General features: G+C 37.9%; 1 protein-coding gene across 1 annotated transcript; it reads left to right on the forward strand.

Moving 5' to 3' along the window:
• The first annotated feature begins 5,505 nt into the window (after positions 1-5,505).
• LOC144423003 (protein FAM200C-like) lies at positions 5,506-7,180 on the forward strand. Its single transcript, XM_078113147.1, has 2 exons — positions 5,506-5,831; positions 7,120-7,180. Exons 1-2 carry the CDS (start codon positions 5,506-5,508, stop codon positions 7,178-7,180), a joined length of 387 nt encoding a protein of 128 aa, XP_077969273.1.
• Positions 7,181-25,534: the final 18,354 nt, after the last annotated feature.

The following is a 25,534-nucleotide window of genomic DNA, read 5'->3' on the forward strand; positions in this document are numbered from 1 at the left end:
AAATGCAATTAAAAATCCAACAACCGGAACGCCGTTCCGGCTACAGCTCATCACTGCCTATGTGTTTACACAATAGAAGTGCTAGTTTTGTATTGCACTGTTCACCTATTCTTGATACTATTGTGGCCCGCGACCAATGCCAAAATAATTCTGTGGCCCGCGGAGCCCACAACCTTGGACCACCCTGACGTAGATGTTTGCATTGTTAATTGGTATTATCCTACTATACGTAGGTAGACAATTGTATTGTTTCGTAGCAATGCGAGGTTAGCAGTAGTCGTGTGGAATTGCTTGATAAAGACAGATGATGAGATTTGTCCATTCTAAATTAAATAGTTGGGATGCTGTTACATTTGTTATTGTAAGATATTCTTGGTTAAACTCAAAATTTAGCGGAGGTAAAAATTTTAAAGGTAGTTTTAGTCACAAATAATGTTGACAAACTGAAGAATACTCGAAAAAAGCCGCGAGCGGAAGATACGAAGGAGAAATTAGGTGAGAACAAAACACCGCATGCACCTTCAGACATCTTTGCGCCTTCAATCAGTGGGGATCAACGCCCGACAAAAGACTCATCTCCTCACCCTCATCGGATAGAAATACATCACTCAAACCATCCTTATAAGCGGAAGTACAGCAAAACAATTATAAAGCTTGGTTTCAGGAAAGGAATTGTTAGACGAAAAGAAAACAATGACAAAGTATCTCACAATCTTAGAAGAATCTTAAAAGGCATTGTATGAAGTGGCATATTTAATCGCAAAAGATAAAAAACCACACACCATCGGAGAAACACTAATCAAAACTATTGCAATTAGTCAAATTATGAATGGAGACAAGGTAACTAAGGAAATGAAAGAAAAATCAATGTCTGTATTTACCATTCGCCGACGTATCAGCGAAATGGGTCAAGATATTAGGTGCCAACTGATTGATAGAATCAAAGGAGGAAAATACGCTATGCAATTGGATGAATCCACGGATACGTCTGGTTTGGCGCAGTTGATTGTGTTCGTTAGGTATATAAGTTACTCAATTGTGACAATATGATGCTGATCCGAAATAAGCAATAGTGCTCTGGTACGAATAACGTATTTTTCTTCAACATTTTATTGTAAAAGTGATGCCAAAGATTACGTACGAACTGCGTCCTTTGCTGCATCTTCATTAAGTTGCAGATAAGATAAGTTCAATTTTGGGAGTATACGCTGAATTAAAGGGCAGTTGGCAACGCTACATTTCAAGGCTTAAAAATAGTTTGGAAGGGATTACACTCACTGGGCGACTTATATTTTTGACTTTTCAGCCTTCTCAGCCACGCAAAAGAAACTTGTATATACACCTATCTGAGTTAGATTAAAAAATGCAGGATATGGCAGAACATTCGTTGAAAAAGACCAAGCGTGCCAAGACCATCGTTTTGCCCTGCACGGAAATACAGGCGACATTGAATGAGTTTATAAAAAGGAACTCAGATATGTCGATATCGAATGACCTGTTGAAATTTTAAAAACAGTGACTCCAAACCCGATGCTATCAGTAGCCTAATTAGTAGCACATTTTAAGCCACTAATTATGGTTATTGATAACCAAATGAGATTCCAGCTTACATTTACGAATGCCGTCAATCATGTTTTGTCTACGTACGATTGAATCATCTCAATGGCATTCTCGACCAGTATAACACATGGAAGTTAGTCGCAAGGTGGTAAAGTTTATTTTGACGATCGAGTCGTGATTATAGCGCTGTTAGGTTAGGTACTGAGTGGTATAGCGCCGTGGGTTGAAGGTGAGTAAGTTGAGGGAGGTCGGACAATGGGTTGAGGGTGGGAAGTTTGAGGCAGATAGTGCATTGGATCGAGGATAGAAAAGTTGAAGGAGATAGGGTAATTAGTCGAGGATAAAAAGGTTGAAGGGGATAGGAAGGTTGGGAGAAATAGGACAGTGAGTCGAGGATAGGAATGTTGAGGGAGATCGGACGGTGGAACGAGGATAGGGAGGTGAAGCAGATGGGCGAGGGAGACAGATTAGCGGATCGAGAATAGGAAAGTGGAGGGAGCTGAAATCGTATTTTTGAGTTGCTCTTCCAGCACCTAGGATTATCGCAGTGTTTCGTTGTTAAAGGGAGAGTTTGCAGTTATGATGCCACTTATATTTGATACCTTGATATATTTGATCGAATTCAGTCTATGCATGAATGGATCGTGATTTCTAGATGCAGTAATGGGACAAATATCGGCCGACACAGTAAAATGATCAAACTTTCATGTTTGTTTGTCCTTCAAATGTTCATACATCAAATACAATTACAGATCAAGGCTAGAGGTAGAAAAATATCTTCGTGCTGCCGTCTGCCAAATTAAACCTCGATAAGATATGTTGTGTATTATGCACAAAGCTTATAATTTGCATTTGTCATAATAAACGCTATTATTCACAATTTTATGTGCTAAGTACCATATAATTTTGTGCAAGAAAAATGCTAGCGTCGACAATAGTCTTAAAATCAATAACTAATTACATGTTTACTAAATGCTTGGGTCGCAAGAATTTAAAAAAAATATTTTGGGTCGCACTAAAAAGCAGTTGCGGACCCCTGGTCTATACTGTGACAGATTGCATACCAGTACTAATTCGTTTTCACCTATATATATTTGATTATCGCTCACTTGTTTACATTTATTATTGGAGAGCGATCGGTCTGCATTCCGACGCTCTGCATTAGTACATTTTAATCATATTTTACACTACAGGTTAGGTGACATTCTATGCCAGGGGTGGGCAATTTATGGTCCGCGGGTCGGATCCTGCCCATTGGAATGTTTCATCCCGCTCACTTGTTCCGGCTAGAATTATGACTATAGTTTTTGTGGATATAAATTTCCGTTGAAAATATCGAAAAAATAACAAATCGTATACCGTAATTCCCCTCGTATTATCAGCACCTGAATATAATGTACAAAATCATCCATCCGAATTATTTATGTCATCCAAAAACCCTAGGGTCTGATATATCAGCGTTTAAACCTGCCAATTTTTTTAATATTTCCGCAACACATGTTTTTTACTTTTACCCGGTACATCAATTTCAGTAATTTAATCCAATTATTCTGCCTCCCATCACTTGCTAATCTTTCAATGTTATTACTGCACCCCCTGCTGCAAATACATACCTATTGCAGGGTGGTCCAAGGTTATCGGCCTCGAGGGCCACACTATTATTTTTGTATTATTCGCGGGCCACAATATTGCCAAGAATAGGTAAACAGTGCAATACAAAACAAACACACAGCAGTTAATAATTTAGACTAGCCAAGCACATTGTTAAACTACGCTAGTCTCAGCTAGCTATAAAGCTAGTCAATTCAGTGATGTAGCAATATGTCAAAAGATTTTTCTGGCTATTTTTATGACGAAACGACACCAAATGAGATTTTTTTGTTTACCCTGCCGGAAATGCGACGCGGAACACAGATAATGAAGCGACTGGGTCTGGACCACCCTGACCTATTGCTTTACATCAGTGAACTTGAATTTATCAAAAAACGTCTTAATGACTCTTGTTGTTACATTGTACTGCACTCACTTTTGCCTAATGGTTAAATCGGCGCTGACTACAGCATCCTTGATTTATTATACGCCTGCAACTAAATAGAGTTAGTCACTGTATTAACCCAAACTGATGCTTTCAGTAAAATCGGGTATTAATGGTATTGAAGTTACGGTGAAATGCTATTTAAACGTTTTAGGACTGGCGATTTTTAACAGTATCACTGTTAAAAATGGCCAGTCATTAAATATTTTAACTAGTATTTCACTGTAACTTCAAAGAGTAACGGATAAATGCCATCTAATTGTTGAACGACTGTTTTTTTTAACAGTATTACTGTTAAAAACGGTCAGGCATCACTTATTTTACATAGCATTTCACCGTAACTTCAAAGAGTAACGGTGAAATGCCATTTAAACGTTGAACAGCTGGCTTTTTTTAACAGCATTACTGTTCAAAATGGTCAGTCGTTTAACGGTTTTCTGTAAGTTTAATACTTGAAAAACGTCAGTTGTCAGTAATTCAGAGATTTGTTTTTTTATACATACCAGTATTTAAAATTGTAGTAGTGCACCGTTACTTTAATATTCCTAATGGCTAAATGCCTGAATACCGATTCCGGGATATCGGTACGGTAGTTGCACCACACTCAGCCACTCTAAGCAGAACAGTGTTAATTAAGCTTCTTACTAACACACCGACTGTACTTAGGTCTCTTCTATGTTTTCACGTCATATTGTTATGAACTTACTAGTATTCTGAAGCAGCGGCAATGAAGGTTCCTATAATTCAAAAGTTCAGTATAACCTGTCCAGGGCCGGATCATGCCTTTTCCAGTTTTAGAGGTCGAGCTGGGAAACTCGTAACAACCGGAACGCAGCTAATTTGTGAAAGTGTAATATATATTTACAACATGACGCGGACGCTACCACAAATTTTTGTCTGTCCTGAGATAGAGCCGAAGGACTGCAATGAAATATGAAGAAATTATCTGGTATATGTCTGTTCAAAATTACAAGAATATGTATACCAATTCAATACGAATGTGTTTATTAAAAAGGTATAGGATGAAACTTCACGGGGTCAGAGGTCGGCGAAACATCCATTACACGTTATTGCTGTGCACTAAATATTTTTCTGCTGTAATGTAAAAAAAAAAATGGCGTAACAAGACGTAAGTTAATAAGTAAGTTTACAAGATGTACTAGAACTACACTTTCTATGACATAATTTTATTTCATCAACCGGAACGCAAATGCAATTAAAAATCCAACAACCGGAACGCCGTTCCGGTGCGTTCCGGCTACAGCTCATCACTGCCTATGTGTTTACACAATAGAAGTGCTAGTTTTGTATTGCACTGTTCACCTATTCTTGATACTATTGTGGCCCGCGACCAATGCCAAAATAATTCTGTGGCCCGCGGAGCCCACAACCTTGGACCACCCTGACGTAGATGTTTGCATTGTTAATTGGTATTATCCTACTATACGTAGGTAGACAATTGTATTGTTTCGTAGCAATGCGAGGTTAGCAGTAGTCGTGTGGAATTGCTTGATAAAAAAGATGATGAGATTTGTCCATTCTAAATTAAATAGTTGGGATGCTGTTACATTTGTTATTGTAAGATATTCTTGGTTAAACTCAAAATTTAGCGGAGGTAAAAATTTTAAAGGTAGTTTTAGTCACAAATAATGTTGACAAACTGAAGAATACTCGAAAAAAGCCGCGAGCGGAAGATACGAAGGAGAAATTAGGTGAGAACAGAACACCGCATGCACCTTCAGACATCTTTGCGCCTTCAATCAGTGGGGATCAACGCCCGACAAAAGACTCATCTCCTCACCCTCATCGGATAGAAATACATCACTCAAACCATCCTTATAAGCGGAAGTACAGCAAAACAATTATAAAGCTTGGTTTCAGGAAAGGAATTGTTAGACGAAAAGAAAACAATGACAAAGTATCTCACAATCTTAGAAGAATCTCAAAAGGCATTGTATGAAGTGGCATATTTAATCGCAAAAGATAAAAAACCACACACCATCGGAGAAACACTAATCAAAACTATTGCAATTAGTCAAATTATGAATGGAGACAAGGTAACTAAGGAAATGAAAGAAATATCAATGTCTGTATTTACCATTCGCCGACGTATCAGCGAAATGGGTCAAGATATTAGGTGCCAACTGATTGATAGAATCAAAGGAGGAAAATACGCTATGCAATTGGATGAATCCACGGATACGTCTGGTTTGGCGCAGTTGATTGTGTACGTTAGGTATATAAGTTACTCAATTGTGACAATATGATGCTGATCCGAAATAAGCAATAGTGCTCTGGTACGTATAACGTATTTTTCTTCAACATTTTATTGTAAAAGTGATGCCAAAGATTACGTACGAACTGCGTCCTTTGCTGCATCTTCATTAAGTTGCAGATAAGATAAGTTCAATTTTGGGAGTATACGCTGAATTAAAGGGCAGTTGGCAACGCTACATTTCAAGGCTTAAAAATAGTTTGGAAGGGATTACACTCACTGGGCGACTTATATTTTTGACTTTTCAGCCTTCTCAGCCACGCAAAAGAAACTTGTATATACACCTATCTGAGTTAGATTAAAAAATGCAGGATATGGCAGAACATTCGTTGAAAAAGACCAAGCGTGCCAAGACCATCGTTTTGCCTTGCACGGAAATACAGGCGACATTGAATGAGTTTATGAAAAGGAACTCAGATATGTCGATATCGAATGACCTGTTGAAATTTTAAAAACAGTGACTGCAAACCCGATGCTATCAGTAGCCTAATTAGTAGCACATTTTAAGCCACTAATTATGGTTATTGATAACCAAATGAGATTCCAGCTTACATTTACGAATGCCGTCAATCATGTTTTGTCTACGTACGATTGAATCATCTCAATGGCATTCTCGACCAGTATAACACATGGAAGTTAGTCGCAAGGTGGTAAAGTTTATTTTGACGATCGAGTCCTGATTATAGCGCTGTTAGGTTAGAGTGGTATAGCGCCGTGGGTTGAAGGTGAGTAAGTTGAGGGAGGTCGGACGATGGGTTGAGGGTGGGAAGTTTGAGGCAGATAGTGCATTGGATCGAGGATAGAAAAGTTGAAGGAGATAGGGTAATTAGTCGAGGATAAAAAGGCTGAAGGGGATAGGAAGGTTGGGAGAAATAGGACAGTGAGTCGAGGATAGGAATGTTGAGGGAGATCGGACGGTGGAACGAGGATAGGGAGGTGAAGCAGATGGGCGAGGGAGACAGATTAGCGGATCGAGAATAGGAAAGTGGAGGGAGTGGAAATCGTATTTTTGAGTTGCTCTTCCAGCACCTAGGATTATCGCAGTGTTTCGTTGTTAAAGGGAGAGTTTGCAGTTATGATGCCAATTATATTTGATACCTTGATATATTTGATCGAATTCAGTCTATGCATGAATGGATCAGTGATTTCTAGATGCAGTAATGGGACAAATATCGGCCGACACAGTAAAAGGATCAAACTTTCATGTTTGTTTGTCCTTCAAATGTTCATACATCAAATACAATTACAGATCAAGGCTAGAGGTAGAAAAATATCTTCGTGCTGCCGTCTGCCAAATTAAACCTCGATAAGATATGTTGTGTATTATGCACAAAGCTTATAATTTGCATTTGTCATAATAAACGCTATTATTCACAATTTTATGTGCTAAGTACCATATAATTTTGTGCAAGAAAAATGCTAGCGTCGACAATAGTCTTAAAATCAATAACTAATTACATGTTTACCAAATGCTTGGGTCGCAAGAATTTAAAAAAAATATTTTGGGTCGCACTAAAAAGCAGTTGCGGACCCCTGGTCTATACTGTGACAGATTGCATACCAGTACTAATTCGTTTTCACCTATATATATTTGATTATCGCTCACTTGTTTACATTTGTTATTGGAGAGCGATCGGTCTGCATTCCGACGCTCTGCATTAGTACATTTTTAATCATATTTCACACTACAGGTTAGGTGACATTCTATGCCAGGGGTGGGCAATTTATGGTCCGCGGGTCGGATCCTGCCCATTGGAATGTTTCATCCCGCCCACTTGTTCCGGCTAGAATTATGACTATAGTTTTTGTGGATATAAATTTCCGTTGAAAATATCGAAAAAATAACAAATCGTATACCGTAATTCCCCTCGTATTATCAGCACCTGAATATAATGTGTAAAATCATCCATCCGAATTATTTATGTCATTCAAAAACCCTAGGGTCTGATATATCAGCGTTTAAACCTGCCAATTTTTTTAATATTTCCGCAACACATGTTTTTTACTTTTACCCGGTACATCAATTTCAGTAATTTAATCCAATTATTCTGCCTCCCATCACTTGCTAATCTTTGAATGTTATTACTGCACCCCCTGCTGCAAACACATACCTATTGCAGGGTGGTCCAAGGTTATCGGCCTCGAGGGCCACACTATTATTTTTGTATTATTCGCGGGCCACAATATTGCCAAGAATAGGTAAACTGTGCAATACAAAACAAACACACAGCAGTTAATAATTTAGACTAGCCAAGCACATTGTTAAACTACGCTAGTCTCAGCTAGCTATAAAGCTAGTCAATTAAGTGATGTAGCAATATGTCAAAAGATTTTTCTGGCTATTTTTATGACGAAACGACACCAAATGAGATTTTTTTGTTTACCCTGCCGGAAATGCGACGCGGAACACAGATAATGAAGCGACTGGGTCTGGACCACCCTGACCTATTGCTTTACATCAGTGAACTTGAATTTATCAAAAAACGTCTTAATGACTCTTGTTGTTACATTGTACTGCACTCACTTTTGCTTAATGGTTAAATCGGCGCTGACTACAGCATCCTTGATTTATTATACGCCTGCAACTAAATAGAGTTAGTCACTGTATTAACCCAAACTGATGCTTTCAGTAAAATCGGGTAATAATGGTATTGAAGTTACGGTGAAATGCTATTTAAACGTTTTATGACTGGCGATTTTTAACAGTATCACTGTATTACTAGTATTTCACCGTAACTTCAAAGAGTAACGGATAAATGCCATTTAATTGTTGAATGACTGTTTTTTTTTAACAGTATTACTGTTAAAAACGGTCAGTCATCACCTATTTTACATAGCATTTCACCGTAACTTCAAAGAGTAACGGTGAAATGCCATTTAAACGTTGAACAGCTGGCTTTTTTTAACAGCATTATTGTTCAAAATGGTCAGTCGTTTAACGGTTTTCTGTAAGTTTAATACTTGAAAAACGTCAGTTGTCAGTAATTCGGAGATTTGTTTTTTTGTACATACCAGTATTTAAAATTGTAGTAGTGCACCGTTACTTTAATATTCCTAATGGCTAAATGCCTGAATACCGATTCCGGGATATCGGTACGGTAGTTGCACCACACTCAGCCACTCTAAGCAGAACAGTGTTAATTAAGCTTCTTACTAACACACCGACTGTACTTAGGTCTCTTCTATGTTCTCACGTCATAATGTTATGAACTTACTAGTATTCTGAAGCAGCGGCAATGAAGGTTCCTATAATTCAAAAGTTCAGTATAACCTGTCCAGGGCCGGATCATGCCTTTTCCAGTTTTAGAGGTCGAGCTGGGAAACTCGTAACAACCGGAACGCAGCTAATTTGTGAAAGTGTAATATTTATTTACAACATGACGCGGACGCTACCACAAATTTTTGTCTGTCCTGAGATAGAGCCGAAGGACTGCAATGAAATATGAAGAAATTATCTGGTATATGTCTGTTCAAAATTACAAGAATATGTATACCAATTCAATACGAATGTGTTTATTAGAAAGGTATAGGATGAAATTTCACGGGGTCAGAGGTCGGCGAAACATCCATTACACGTTATTGCTGTGCACTAAATATTTTTCTGCTGTAATGTAAAAAAAAATGGCGTAACAAGACGTAAGTTAATAAGTAAGTTTACAAGATGTACTAGAACTACACTTTCTATGACATAATTTTATTTCATCAACCGGAACGCAAATGCAATTAAAAATCCAACAACCGGAACGCCGTTCCGGTGCGTTCCGGCTACAGCTCATCACTGCCTATGTATTTACACAATAGAAGTGCTAGTTTTGTATTGCACTGTTCACCTATTCTTGATACTATTGTGGCCCGCGACCAGTGATTTCCCTACACCCCCCCTATAGGGGGTGAACACCCCCTAAAATTTCAAACACCCCCCCTAATTTTGAGGTGCGATTCCACACTGAGGGGTTCTAAACCGCAGTCTGCGGGCCAATTACGGCCCGCGTGACGATTTACAATGGCCCGCCGAACTTGAGTGAAATAGTTCAACCCTTCATGTGGTACCTTTTGAGTTTTAGATACCGTCTGTTGTTACATCATTATCACAGTTTAAGCACGTTTATTTCGTAACAATTGAATTATTCCGGTATCTTATGTGTACGTATGGGTATTAGGATTACACACTGCAGTATTTTAGATATCAGCCGTATATTAAGAAAGCTTAAAGATATCACAAAACGAAAACTAGGCACTGAAAAGAGACTTTTTTTAGATGAATGACAGCGTTGTTTATTTCTTTATTGAAAAGAATCAAACTTCAGCGATTTGTCTTCTTACCAACAAAATATTTCAGTTCTGAAGGAATACAACATTATGCGACATTATGATCAGTTGACGAGCTTATTCCAAAATTTAATTCATACAAAAGTCAAACAAACATGTTCAAAAAAATTAGAAATGTGTAACAAAACAAGCCATAAGTAGCCATTCGTACAATGCCAGATGAGCAAGTAACTTCATTAGTCACTATCAGTTGCAACTTGCAAATTACTTGTTGAAATGTAGTAGTATATATTTACGGTTGAAAGCCGTGCTTGTTATCTATTCCCGGGAATTCTATCAATTAAATATTATAATTATTGATTTCATTACATAACAAACTGCGATGTTAGGTGTATCTAAAACCAAGCTTAGAGCCTATTTTGGTGCCTATTTCTCAAAATTTTCTCAGGGCGCCTGAGCGCGCCCTGAACCCCAGCCGTGTCGTCCCTCACTTTTCCTCGCTCCCCTTTTCTGGCTCTACAATTACATTCTGCTTTGGATTTTGGCTCGCGTCAATCAACTTGGGGGCCCCCATGTAGCCTACATCGTTTCTTAAATACATACCATTTTTTTAAGAATACAAATAGCCTAGTTTTATATCTAACAGCAAATTATTTACCACCCCCTAAATTTTGAAACACCCCCCCCTAAAAAGAAAAGCTGGGGAACATACTGCCCGCGACCAATGCCAAAATAATTCTGTGGCCCGCGGAGCCCACAACCTTGGACCACCCTGACGTAGATGTTTGCATTGTTAATTGGTATTATCCTACTATACGTAGGTAGACAATTGTATTGTTTCGTAGCAATGCGAGGTTAGCAGTAGTCGTGTGGAATTGCTTGATAAAGACAGATGATGAGATTTGTCCATTCTAAATTAAATAGTTGGGATGCTGTTACATTTGTTATTGTAAGATATTCTTGGTTAAACTCAAAATTTAGCGGAGGTAAAAATTTTAAAGGTAGTTTTAGTCACAAATAATGTTGAAAAACTGAAGAATACTCGAAAAAAGCCGCGAGCGGAAGATACGAAGGAGAAATTAGGTGAGAACAGAACACCGCATGCACCTTCAGACATCTTTGCGCCTTCAATCAGTGGGGATCAACGCCCGACAAAAGACTCATCTCCTCACCCTCATCGGATAGAAATACATCACTCAAACCATCCTTATAAGCGGAAGTACAGCAAAACAATTATAAAGCTTGGTTTCAGGAAAGGAATTGTTAGACGAAAAGAAAACAATGACAAAGTATCTCACAATCTTAGAAAAATCTCAAAAGGCATTGTATGAAGTGGCATATTTAATCGCAAAAGATAAAAAACCACACACCATCGGAGAAACACTAATCAAAACTATTGCAATTAGTCAAATTATGAATGGAGACAAGGTAACTAAGGAAATGAAAGAAATATCAATGTCTGTATTTACCATTCGCCGACGTATCAGCGAAATGGGTCAAGATATTAGGTGCCAACTGATTGATAGAATCAAAGGAGGAAAATACGCTATGCAATTGGATGAATCCACGGATACGTCTGGTTTAGCGCAGTTGATTGTGTTCGTTAGGTATATAAGTTACTCAATTGTGACAGTATTATGCTGATCCGAAATAAGCAATAGTGCTCTGGTACGTATAACGTATTTTTCTTCAACATTTTATTGTAAAAGTGATGCCAAAGATTACGTACGAACTGCGTCCTTTGCTGCATCTTCATTAAGTTGCAGATAAGATAAGTTCAATTTTGGGAGTATACGCTGAATTAAAGGGCAGTTGGCAACGCTACATTTCAAGGCTTAAAAATAGTTTGGAAGGGATTACACTCACTGGGCGAGTTTGCAGTTATGATGCCAATTATATTTGATACCTTGATATATTTGATCGAATTCAGTCTATGCATGAATGGATCAGTGATTTCTAGATGCAGTAATGGAACAAATATCGGCCGACACAGTAAAATGATCAAACTTTCATGTTTGTTTGTCCTTCAAATGTTCATACATCAAATACAATTACAGATCAAGGCTAGAGGTAGAAAAATATCTTCGTGCTGCCGTGTGCCAAATTAAACCTCGATAAGATATGTTGTGTATTATGCACAAAGCTTATAATTTGCATTTGTCATAATAAACGCTATTATTCACAATTTTATGTGCTAAGTACCATATAATTTTGTGCAAGAAAAATGCTATCGTCGACAATAGTCTTAAAATCAATAACTAATTACATGTTTACTAAATGCTTGGGTCGCAAGAATTTAAAAAAAATATTTTGGGTCGCGCTTAAAAGCAGTTGCGGACCCCTGGTCTATACTGTGACAGATTGCATACAAATACTAATTCGTTTTCACCTATATATATTTGATTATCGCTCACTTGTTTACATTTATTATTGGAGAGCGATCGGTCTGCATTCCGACGCTCTGCATTAGTACATTTTTAATCATATTTTACACTACAGGTTAGGTGACATTCTATGCCAGGGGTGGGCAATTTATGGTCCGCGGGTCGGATCCTGCCCACTGGAATGTTTCATCCCGCCCACTTGTTCCGGCTAGAATTATGACTATAGTTTTTGTGGATATAAATTTCCGTTGAAAATATCGAAAAAATAACAAATCGTATACCGTAATTCCCCTCGTATTATCAGCACCTGAATATAATGTGCAAAATCATCCATCCGAATTATTTATGTCATCCAAAAACCCTAGGGTCTGATATATCAGCGTTTAAACCTGCCAATTTTTTTAATATTTCCGCAACACATGTTTTTTACTTCTACCCGGTACATCAATTTCCGTAATTTAATCCAATTATTCTGCCTCCCATCACTTGCTAATCTTTCAATGTTATTACTGCACCCCCTGCTGCAAATACATACCTATTGCAGGGTGGTCCAAGGTTATCGGCCTCGAGGGCCACACTATTATTTCTGTATTATTCGCGGGCCACAATATTGCCAAGAATAGGTAAACAGTGCAATACAAAACAAACACACAGCAGTTAATAATTTAGACTAGCCAAGCACATTGTTAAACTACGCTAGTCTCAGCTAGCTATAAAGCTAGTCAATTCAGTGATGTAGCAATATGTCAAAAGATTTTTCTGGCTATTTTTATGACGAAACGACACCAAATAAGATTTTTTTGTTTACCCTGCCGGAAATGCGATGCAGAACACAGATAATGAAGCGACTGGGTCTGGACCACCCTGACCTATTGCTTTACATCAGTGAACTTGAATTTATCAAAAAACGTCTTAATGACTCTTGTTGTTACATTGTACTGCACTCACTTTTGCTTAATGGTTAAATCGGCGCTGACTACAGCATCCTTGATTTATTATACGCCTGCAACTAAATAGAGTTAGTCACTGTATTAACCCAAACTGATGCTTTCAGTAAAATCGGGTATTAATGGTATTGAAGTTACGGTGAAATGCTATTTAAACGTTTCAGGACTGGCGATTGATAACAGTATCACTGTTAAAAATGGCCAGTCAATAAATATTTTAACTAATATTTCACCGTAACTTCAAAGAGTAACGGATAAATGCCATTTAATTGTTGAACGACTGTTTTTTTTAACAGTATTACTGTTAAAAACGGTCAGTCATCACTTATTTTATATAGCATTTCACCGTAACTTCAAAGAGTAACGGTGAAATGCCAATTAAACGTTGAACAGCTGGCTTTTTTTACCAGCATTACTGTTCAAAATGGTCAGTCGTTTAACGGGTAAATGGCATTTTTCTGTAAGTTTAATACTTGAAAAACGTCAGTTGTCAGTAATTCGGAGATTTGTTTTTTTATACATACCAGTATTTAAAATTGTAGTAGTGCACCGTTACTTTAATATTCCTAATGGCTAAATGCCTGAATACCGATTCCGGGATATCGGTACGGTAGTTGCACCACACTCAGCCACTCTAAGCAGAACAGTGTTAATTAAGCTTCTTACTAACACACCGACTGTACTTAGGTCTCTTCTATGTTTTCACGTCATAATGTTATGAACTTACTAGTATTCTGAAGCAGCGGCAATGAAGGTTCCTATAATTCAAAAGTTCAGTATAACCTGTCCAGGGCCGGATCATGCCTTTTCCAGTTTTAGAGGTCGAGCTGGGAAACTCGTAACAACCGGAACGCAGCTAATTTGTGAAAGTGTAATATATATTTACAACATGACGCGGACGCTGCCACAAATTTTTGTCTGTCCTGAGATAGAGCCGAAGGACTGCAATGAAATATGAAGAAATTATCTGGTATATGTCTGTTCAAAATTACAAGAATATGTATACCAATTCAATACGAATGTGTTTATTAGAAAGGTATAGGATGAAATTTCACGGGGTCAGAGGTCGGCGAAACATCCATTACACGTTATTGCTGTGCACTAAATATTTTTCTGCTGTAATGTAAAAAAAGTTATGGCGTAACAAGACGTAAGTTAATAAGTAAGTTTACAAGATGTACTAGAACTACACTTTCTATGACATAATTTTATTTCATCAACCGGAACGCAAATGCAATTAAAAATCCAACAACCGGAACGCCGTTCCGGTGCGTTCCGGCTACAGCTCATCACTGCCTATGTGTTCACACAATAGAAGTGCTAGTTTTGTATTGCACTGTTCACCTATTCTTGATACTATTGTGGCCCGCGACCAATGCCAAAATAATTCTGTGGCCCGCGGAGCCCACAACCTTGGACCACCCTGACGTAGATGTTTGCATTGTTAATTGGTATTATCCTACTATACGTAGGTAGACAATTGTATTGTTTCGTAGCAATGCGAGGTTAGCAGTAGTCGTGTGGAATTGCTTGATAAAGACAGATGATGAGATTTGTCCATTCTAAATTAAATAGTTGGGATGCTGTTACATTTGTTATTGTAAGATATTCTTGGTTAAACTCAAAATTTAGCGGAGGTAAAAATTTTAAAGGTAGTTTTAGTCACAAATAATGTTGACAAACTGAAGAATACTCGAAAAAAGCCGCGAGCGGAAGATACGAAGGAGAAATTAGGTGAGAACAGAACACCGCATGCACCTTCAGACATCTTTGCGCCTTCAATCAGTGGGGATCAACGCCCGACAAAAGACTCATCTCCTCACCCTCATCGGATAGAAATACATCACTCAAACCATCCTTATAAGCGGAAGTACAGCAAAACAATTATAAAGCTTGGTTTCAGGAAAGGAATTGTTAGACGAAAAGAAAACAATGACAAAGTATCTCACAATCTTAGAAAAATCTCAAAAGGCATTGTATGAAGTGGCATATTTAATCGCAAAAGATAAAAAACCACACACCATCGGAGAAACACTAATCAAAACTATTGCAATTAGTCAAATTATGAATGGAGACAAGGTAACTAAGGAAATGAAAGAAATATCAATGTCTGTATTTACCATTCGCCGACGTATCAGCGAAATGGGTCAAGATATTAGGTGCCAACTGATTGATAGAATCAAATGAGGAAAATACGCTATGCAATTGGATGAATCCACGAATACGTCTGGTTTAGCGCAGTTGATTGTGTTCGTTAGGTATATAAGTTACTCAATTGTGACAATATGATGCTGATCCGAAATAAGCAATAGTGCTCTGGTACGTATAAAGTATTTTTCTTCAACATTTTATTGTAAAAGTGATGCCAAAGATTACGTACGAACTGCGTCCTTTGCTGCATCTTCATTAAGTTGCAGATAAGATAAGTTCAATTTTGGGAGTATACGCTGAATTAAAGGGCAGTTGGCAACGCTACATTTCATGGCTTAAAAATAGTTTGGAAGGGATTACACTCACTGGGCGACTTACATTTTTGACTTTTCAGCCTTCTCAGCCACGCAAAAGAAATTTGTATATACACCTATCTGAGTTGGATTAAAAAATGCAGGACATGGCAGAACATTCGTTGAAAAAGACCAAGCGTGCCAAGACCATCGTCTTGCCTTGCATGGAAATACAGGCGACATTGAATGAGTTTATGAAAAGGAACTTAGATATGTCGATATCGAATGACCTGTTAAAATTTTAAAAACAGTGACTCCAAACCTGATGCTATCAGTAGCCTAATTAGTAGCACATTTTAAGCCACTAATTATGGTTATTGATAACCAAATGAGATTCCAGCCTACATTTAAGAATGCCGTCAATCATGTTTTGTCGACGTACATACCTATTGCAGGGTGGTCCAAGGTTATCGGCCTCGAGGGCCACACTATTATTTTTGTATTATTCGCGGGCCACAATATTGCCAAGAATAGGTAAACAGTGCAATACAAAACAAACACACAGCAGTTAATAATTTAGACTAGCCAAGCACATTATTCAACTACGCTAGTCTCAGCTGGCCATAAAACTAGTCAATTCAGTGATGTAGCAATATGTCAAAAGATTTTTCTGGCTATTTTTTCGACGAAACGACATCAAATGTGATTTTTTTGTTTACCCTGCCGGAAATGCGACGCGGAACACAGATAATGAAGCGACTGGGTCTGGACTACCCTGACCTATTGCTTTACATCAGTGAACTTGAATTTATCAAAAAACGTCTTAATGACTCTTGTTGTTACATTGTACTTCACTCACTTTTGCTTAAAGGTTAAATCGGCGCTGACTACAGCATCCTTGATTTATTATACGCCTGCAACTAAATAGAGTTAGTCACTGTATTAAACCAAACTGATGCTTTCAGTAAAATCGGGTATTATTGGTATTGAAGTTACGGTGAAATGCTATTTAAACGTTTTAGGACTGGCAATTCTTAACAGTGTCACTGTTAAAAATGGCCAGTCATTGAATATTTTAACTAGTATTTCACCGTAACTTTAAAGAGTAACGGATAAATGCCATTTAAACGTTGAACGACTGTTTTTTTTTAACAGTATTACTGTTAAAAACGGTCAGTCGTCACTTATTTTACATAGCATTTCACCGTAACTTCAAAGAGTAACGGTGAAATGCCATTTAAACGTTGAACAGCTGGCTTTTTTTTAACAGCATTACTGTTCAAAACGGTCAGTCGTTTAACGATTAAATGGCTTTTTTCTGTAAGTTTAATACTTGAAAAACGTCAGTTGTCAGTAATTCGGAGATTTGTTCTTTTATACATACCAGTATTTAAAATTGTAGTAGTGCACCGTTACTTCAATATTCCTAATGGCTAAATGCCTGAAAATGCCGATTCCAGGATATCGGTACGGTAGTTGCACCACACTCAGCCACTCTAAGCAGAACAGTGTTAATTAAGCTTCTTACTGTACTTAGGTCTCTTCTATGTTTTCACGTCATAATGTTATGAACTTACTAGTATCCTGAAGCAGCGGCAATGAAGGTTCCTATATATCAAAAGTTCAGTATAACCTGTCCAGGGCCGGATCATGCCTTTTCCAGCTTTAGAGGCCCTAAGTAGTCGAGCTGGGAAAATCGTAACAACCGGAACGCAGCTAATTTGTGAAAGTGTAATATATATTTACAACATGACGCGGACGCTACCACAAATTTTTGTCTGTCCTGAGATAGAGCCGAAGGACTGCAATGAAATATGAAGAAATTATCTGGTATATGTCTGTTCAAAATTACAAGAATATTTATACCAATTCAATACGAATGTGTTTATTAGAAAGGTATAGGATGAAATTTCACGGGGTCAGAGGTCGGCGAAACATCCATTACACGTTATTGCTGTGCACTAAATATTTTTCTGCTGTAATGTAAAAAAAAAATGGCGTAACAAGACGTAAGTTAATAAGTAAGTTTACAAGATGTACTAGAACTAGACTTTCTATGACATAATTTTATTACATCAACCGGAACGCAAATGCAATTAAAAGTCCAACAACCGGAACGCCGTTCCGGTGCGTTCCGGCTGCAGCTCATCACTGCCTATGTGTTTACACAATAGAAGTGCTAGGTTTGTATTGCACTGTTTACCTATTCTTGATACTATTGTGGCCCGCGACCAATGCCAAAATAATTCTGTGGCCCGCGGAGCCCACAACCTTGGACCACCCTGACGTAGATGTTTGCATTGTTAATTGGTATTATCCTACTATACGTAGGTAGACAATTGTATTGTTTCGTAGCAATGCGAGGTTAGCAGTAGACGTGTGGAATTGCTTGATAAAGACAGATGATGAGATTTGTCCATTCTAAATTAAATAGTTGGAATGCTGTTACATTTGTTATTGTAAGATATTCTTGGTTAAATTCAAAATTTAGCGGGGTTAAAAATTTTAAAGGTAGTTTTAGTCACAAATAATGTTGACAAACTGAAGAATACTCGAAAAAAGCCGCGAGCGGAGGATACGAAGGAGAAATTAAGTGAGAACAGAAATGCGCATGCACCTCCAGACATCTTTGCGTCTTCAATTAGTGGGGATCAACGCCCGACAAAAGACTCATCTCCTCACCCTCATCGGATAGAAATACATCACTCAAACCATCCTTATAAGCGGAAGTACAGCGAAACAATTATAAAGCTTGGTTTCAGGAAAGGAATTGTTAGGCGAAAAGAAAACAATGACAAAGCATCTCACAATCTTGGAAAAATCTTTAAAGGCATTGTATGAAGTAGCATATTTAATCGCAAAAGATAAAAAACCACACACCATCGGAGAAACAATAATCAAAACTATTGCAATTAGTCAAATTATGAATGGAGACAAGGTAACTAAGTAAATGAAAGAAATATCAATGTCTGTATTTACCATTCGCCGACGTATCAGCGAAATGGGTCAAGATATTAGGTGCCAACTGATTTATAGCGTCAAAGGAGGAAAATACGCTTTGCAATTGGATGAATCCACGGTTACGTCTGGTTTAGCGCAGTTGATTGTGTTCGTTAGGTATATAAGTTACTCAATTGTGACAATATGATGCTGATCCGAAATAAGCAATAGTGCTCTGGTACGTATAAAGTATTTTTCTTCAACATTTTATAGTAAAAGTGATGCCAAAGATTACGTACGAACTGTGTCCTTTGCATCTTCATTAAGTTGCAGATGAGATAAGTTAAATTTTGGGAGTATACGCTGAATTAAAGGGCAGTTGGCAACGCTACATTTCATGGCTTAAAAATAGTTTGGAAGGGATTACAATCACTGGGCGACTTATATTTTTGACTTTTTAGCCTTCTCAGCCACGCAAATAAAATTTGTATATACACCTATCTGAGTTGGATTAAAAAATGCAGGATATGGCAGAACATTCGTTGAAAAAGACCAAGCGTGCCAAGACCATCGTCTTGCCTTACATGGAAATACAGGCGACATTGAATGAGTTTATGAAAAGGAACTTAGATATGTCGATACCGAATGACCTGTTAAAATTTTAAAAACAGTGACTCCAAACCCGATGCTATCAGTAGCCTAATTAGTAGCACATTTTAAGCCACTAATTATGGTTATTGATAACCAAATGAGATTCCAGCCTACATTTACGAATGCCGTCAATCATGTTTTGTCGACGTACGATTGAATCATCTCAATGGCATTCTCGACCAGTATAACACATGGAAGTTAGTCGCAAATCGGTAAAGTTTATTTTGACGATCGAGTCGTGATTATAGCGCCGTTAGGTTAGGTACTGAGTGGTATAGCCCCGTGGGTTGAAGGTGAGTAAGTTGAGGTAGGTCGGACAGTGGGTTGAGGGTGGGAAGTTTGAGGCAGATAGTGCATTGGATCGAGGATAGAAAAGTTGAAGGAGATAGGGCAAAGAGTCGAGGATAAAAAGGTCCAAGGGGATAGGAAGGTTGGGAGAAATAAGACAGTGAGTCGAGGATAGGAATGTTGAGGGAGATCGGACGGTGGAACGAGGATAGGGAGGTGAAGCAGATGGGCGAGGGAGACAGATTAGCGGATCGAGAATAGGAAAGTGGAGGGAGTGGAAATCGTATTTTTGAGTTGCTCTTCCAGCACCTAGGATTATCGCAGTGTTTCGTTGTTAAAGGGAGAGTTTGCAGTTATGATGCCAATTATATTTGATACCTTGATATATTTGATCGAATTCAGTCTATGCATGAATGTATCAGTGATTTCTAGATGCAGTAATGGGACAAATATCGGCCGACACAGTAAAATGATCAAACTTTCACTGAAGGGTTTAGATCAGGCAGTGGGTGGCGGATTTGAATTGGGATGACTGTATAACTTCACTGACTCTAAAGTCTAAACCAGAAGTCGGCAAACTTTTGTCGTTCGCGGGCCAAAATAAAAGGTTGCAAGTTATTGGCGGGCCGCACGTATTTTTAGAAAGTTTAAAACCAAAGGAATGGCCAATGAATCAAATTTTTTCACCAAGATTTCAGTTAAATTTCAAGCAGTGCGCGAAGACTGATCATTTAAATATTTTCAGCGTCAATAAACCATTTGCGCTCAGCATCAACTTTTTTACGTAGTGCCGTTGTGCGCCGAACCCTGATCTAAACCCTTCAATGAAAGTTTGATTATTTTACTGTGTCGGCCGATATTTGTCCCATTACTGCATCTAGAAATCACTGATCCATTCATGCATAGACTGAGTTCGATCAAATATATCAAGGTATCAAATATATTTGGCTTCATAACTGCAAACTCTCTCTTTAACAACGAAACACTGCGACAATCCTAGGTGCTGGAAGAGCAACTCAAAAATACGATTTCAATCCATTCATTGCTAGTAGACGGTTTAACAAGTATTTCATGGTTGCCGTAGTATATTAGTCAACTCAAAGACGAGCAACGATGAACACAATTGAATTGATATGCAAAGACATTTTAAATTCTCGTGTCGGCCATGGATCGAATATTTTACGCAACAGAAATCTCGTTATCCGATGAAAAAGACGTTTTTTATAAAGTGGTCTAATCGCGATGTGTTGTTCGGGAATTTTCTATTCCGAACCCTCTCCCTTTTAGAAAACCATGGCTGCTGCGCCCTTGGTTATAGATAATGTTATATTTGAATCACTACCACATTTCGACACCACCGTCGTCAAATTTTATTAGTGACGTTAATGCTTCTTCACAGATACAAAATTAACCAAGTCAGTTTTTTGTGAACGAATAGCTCGCGGAGCCCTGAGGCTCCGTACGGAGCACTTATAGCAGTGGGGATCAACGCCCGACAAAAGACTCATCTTTTTGCCCTCATCAGATAGAAATACATCACTCAAACCATACATATAAGCGGAATAACAGCGAACTAATGTATAAAGATTGGTTTCACGTTTATTCTTATAAATGATGATTCACGTCCTCAATGTGTTGTTTGTTCCAACGAACAAACGTTCCTCACGTTCTTACTAACAACAGCTTGAAAGCAGCGATCTTGAATCGCAAAGCATCCAAAATTAATTGAAAAACCAATACATTTTTTTCTCGCCAATCAGCGTTTTCATACATAAAATACAATTACAGATCAAGGCTAGAGGTAGAAAAATATCTTCGTGCTGCCGTCTGCCAAATTAAACCTCGATAAGATATGTTGTGTATTATGCACAAAGCTTATAATTTGCATTCGTCATAATAAACGCTATTATTCACAATTTTAGGTGCTAAGTACCATATAATTTTGTGCAAGAAAAATGCTAGCGTCGACAATAGTCTTAAAATCAATAACTAATTACATGTTTACCAAATGCTTGGGTCGCAAGAAGTTAAAAAAAAAACATTTTGGGTCGCGCTTAAAAGCAGTTGCGGACCCCTGGTCTATACTGTGACAGATTGCATACCAGTACTAATTCGTTTTCGCCTATATATATTTGGTTATCGCTCACTTGTTTACATTTATTATTGGAGAGCGATCGGTCTGCATTCCGACGCTCTGCATTAGTACATTTTTAATCATATTTTACACTACAGGCTAGGTGATATTCTATGCCAGGGGTGGGCAATTTATGGTCCGCGGGTCGGATCCTGCCCACTGGAATGTTTCATCCGGCCCACTTGTTCCTGCTAGAATTATGACTATAGTTTTCGTGGATATAAATTTCCGTTGAAAATATCGAAAAAATAACAAATCGTATACCGTAATTCCCCTCGTATTATCAGCACCTGAATATAATGTGCAAAATCATCCATCCGAATTATTCATGTCATCCAAAAATCCTAGGGCCTGATATATCAGCGTTTAAACCTGCCCATTTTTTTTTTTCGCAACACATGTTCTTTACTTTTACCCGGTATATCAATTTCAGTACCCAAATCCAATTATTCTGCCTCCCATCACTTGCTAATCTTTCAATGTTATTACTGCACTCCCTGCTGCAAATACATACCTATTGCAGGGTGGTCCAAGGTTATCGGCCTCGAGGGCCACACTATTATTTTTGTATTATTCGCGGGCCACAATATTGCCAAGAATAGGTAAACAGTGCAATACAAACAAACACACAGCAGTTAATAATTTAGACTAGCCAAGCACATTATTCAACTACGCTAGTCTCAGCTAGCCATAAAACTAGTCAATTCAGTGATGTAGCAATATGTCAAAAGATTTTTCTGGCTATTTTTATAACGAACCAAATGAGATTTTTTCGTTTACCCTGCCGGAAATGCGACGCGGAACACAGATAATGAACCGACTGGGTCTTGACCACCCTGACCTATTGCTTTACATCAGTGAACTTGAATTTATCAAAAAACGTCTTAATGACTCTTGTTGTTACATTGTACTGCACTCACTTTTGCTTAATGGTTAAATCGGCGCTGACTACAGCATCCTTGATTTATTATACGCCTACAACTAAATAGAGTTAGTCACTGTATTATCCCAAACTGATGCTTTCAGTAAAAACGAGTATTAATGGTATTGAAATTACGGTGAAATGCTATTTAAACGTTTTATGACTGGCGATTTTTAACAGTATCACTGTTAAAAACGGCCAGTCATTAAATATTTCAACTAGTATTTTACCGTAACTTTAAAGAGTAATGGATAAATGCAATTTAAACGTTGAACGACTGTTTTTTTTAACAGTATTACTGTTAAAAACGGTCAGTCATCACTTATTTTACATAGCATTTCACCGTAACTTCAAAGGGTAACGGTGAAATGCCATTTGAACGTTGAACAGCTGGCTTTTTTTAATAGCATTACTGTTCAAAACGGTCAGTCGTTTAACGGTTAAATGGCATTTTTCTGTGAGTTCAATACTTGAAAAACGTCAGTTGTCAGTAATTCGGAGATTTGTTCTTATACATACCAGTATTTAAAATTGTAGTAGTGCACCGTTACTTCAATATTCCTAATGGCTAAATGCCTGAATACCGATTCCGGGATATCGGTACGGTAGTTGCACCACACTCAGCCACTCTAAGCAGAACAGTGTTAATTAAGCTTCTTACTAACACACCGACTGTACTTAGGTCTCTTCTATGTTCTCACGTCATAATGTTATGAACTTACTAGTATTCTGAAGCAGCGGCAATGAAGGTTCCTATATATCAAAAGTTCAGTATAACCTGTCCAGGGCCGGATCATGCCTTTTCCAGTTTTAGAGGCCCTAAGTAGTCGAGCTGGGAAAATTGTAACAACCGGAACGCAGCTAATTTGTGAAAGTGTAATATATATTTACAACATGACGCGGACGCCACCACAAATTTTTGTCTGTCCTGAGATAGAGCCGAAGGACTGCAATGAAATATGAAGAAATTATCTGGTATATGTCTGTTCAAAATTACAAGAATATGTATACCAATTCAATACGAATGTGTTTATTAGAAAGGTATAGGATGAAACTTCACGGGGTCAGAGGTCGGCGAAACATCCATTACACGTTATTGCTGTGTACTAAATATTTTTCTGCTGTAATGTAAAAAAAGTTATGGCGTAACAAGACGTAAGTTAATAAGTAAGTTTACAAGATGTACTAGAACTAGACTTTCTATGACATAATTTTATTTCATCAACCGGAACGCAAATGCAATTAAAAGTCCAACAACCGGAACGCCGTTCCGGTTCGTTCCAGCTACAGCTCATCACTGCCTATCTGTTTACACAATAGAAGTGCTAGTTTTTATTGCACTGTTTACCTATTCTTGATACTATTGTGGCCCGCGACCAATGCCAAAATAATTCTGTAGCCCGCGGAGCCCACAACCTTGGACCATCCTGACGTAGATGTTTGCATTGTTAATTGGTATTACCCTACTATACGTAGGTAGACAATTATATTGTTTCGTAGCAATGCGAGGTTAGCAGTAGTCGTGTGGAATTGCTTGATAAAGACAGATGATGAGATTTGTCCATTCTAAATTAAATAGTTGGGATGCTGTTACATTTGTTATTGTAAGATATTCTTGGTTAAATTCAAAATTTAGCGGGATTAAAAATTTTAAAGGTAGTTTTAGTCACAAATAATGTTGACAAACTGAAGATAACTCGAAAAAAGCCGCGAGCGGAAGATACGAAGGAGAAATTAAGTGAGAACAGAACACCGCATGCACCTTCAGACATCTCTGCGTCTTCAATCAGTGGGGATCAACGCCCGACAAAAGACTCATCTCCTCACCCTCACCGGATAGAAATACATCACTCAAACCATCCTTATAAGCTAAAGTACAGCGAAACAAATATAAAGTCTGTTTTCAGGAAAGAAATTGTTAGGCGAAAAGAAAACAATGACAAAGTATCTCACAATCTTAGAAGAATCTCAAAAGGCATTGTATGAAGTGGCATATTTAATCGCAAAAGATAAACAACCACACACAATCGGAGAAACACTAATCAAAACTATTGCAATTAGTCAAATTATGAATGGAGACAAGGTAACTAAGGAAATGAAAGAAATATCAATGTCTGTATTTACCATTCGCCGACGTATCAGCGAAATGGGTCAAGATATTAGGTGCCAACTGATTGATAGAGTCAAAGGAGGAAAATACGCTTTGCAATTGGATAAATCCACGGATACGTCTGGTTTAGCGCAGTTGATTGTGTTCGTTAGATATATAAGTTACTCAATTGTGACAATATGATGCTGATCCGAAATAAGCAATAGTGCTCTGGTACGTATAAAGTATTTTTCTTCAACATTTTATAGTAAAAGTGATGCCAAAGATTACGTACGAACTGCGTCCTTTTTAAGTTGCAGATAACATAAGTTCAATTTTGGGAGTATACGCTGAATTAAAGGGCAGTTGGCAACGCTACATTTCATGGCTAAAATAGTTTGGAAGGGATTACACTCACTGGGCGACTTATATTTTTGACTTTTCAGCCTTCTCAGCCACGCAAATAAAATTTGCATATACACCTATCTGAGTTGGATTAAAAAATGCAGGATATGGCAGAACATTCGTTGAAAAAGACCAGGCGTGCCAAGACCATCGTCTTGCCTTGCACGGAAATACAGGCGACATTGAATGAG

Source organism: Styela clava, chromosome 5 (genome assembly GCF_964204865.1).
Source record: "Styela clava chromosome 5, kaStyClav1.hap1.2, whole genome shotgun sequence".
NCBI lineage: Eukaryota > Metazoa > Chordata > Ascidiacea > Stolidobranchia > Styelidae > Styela > Styela clava.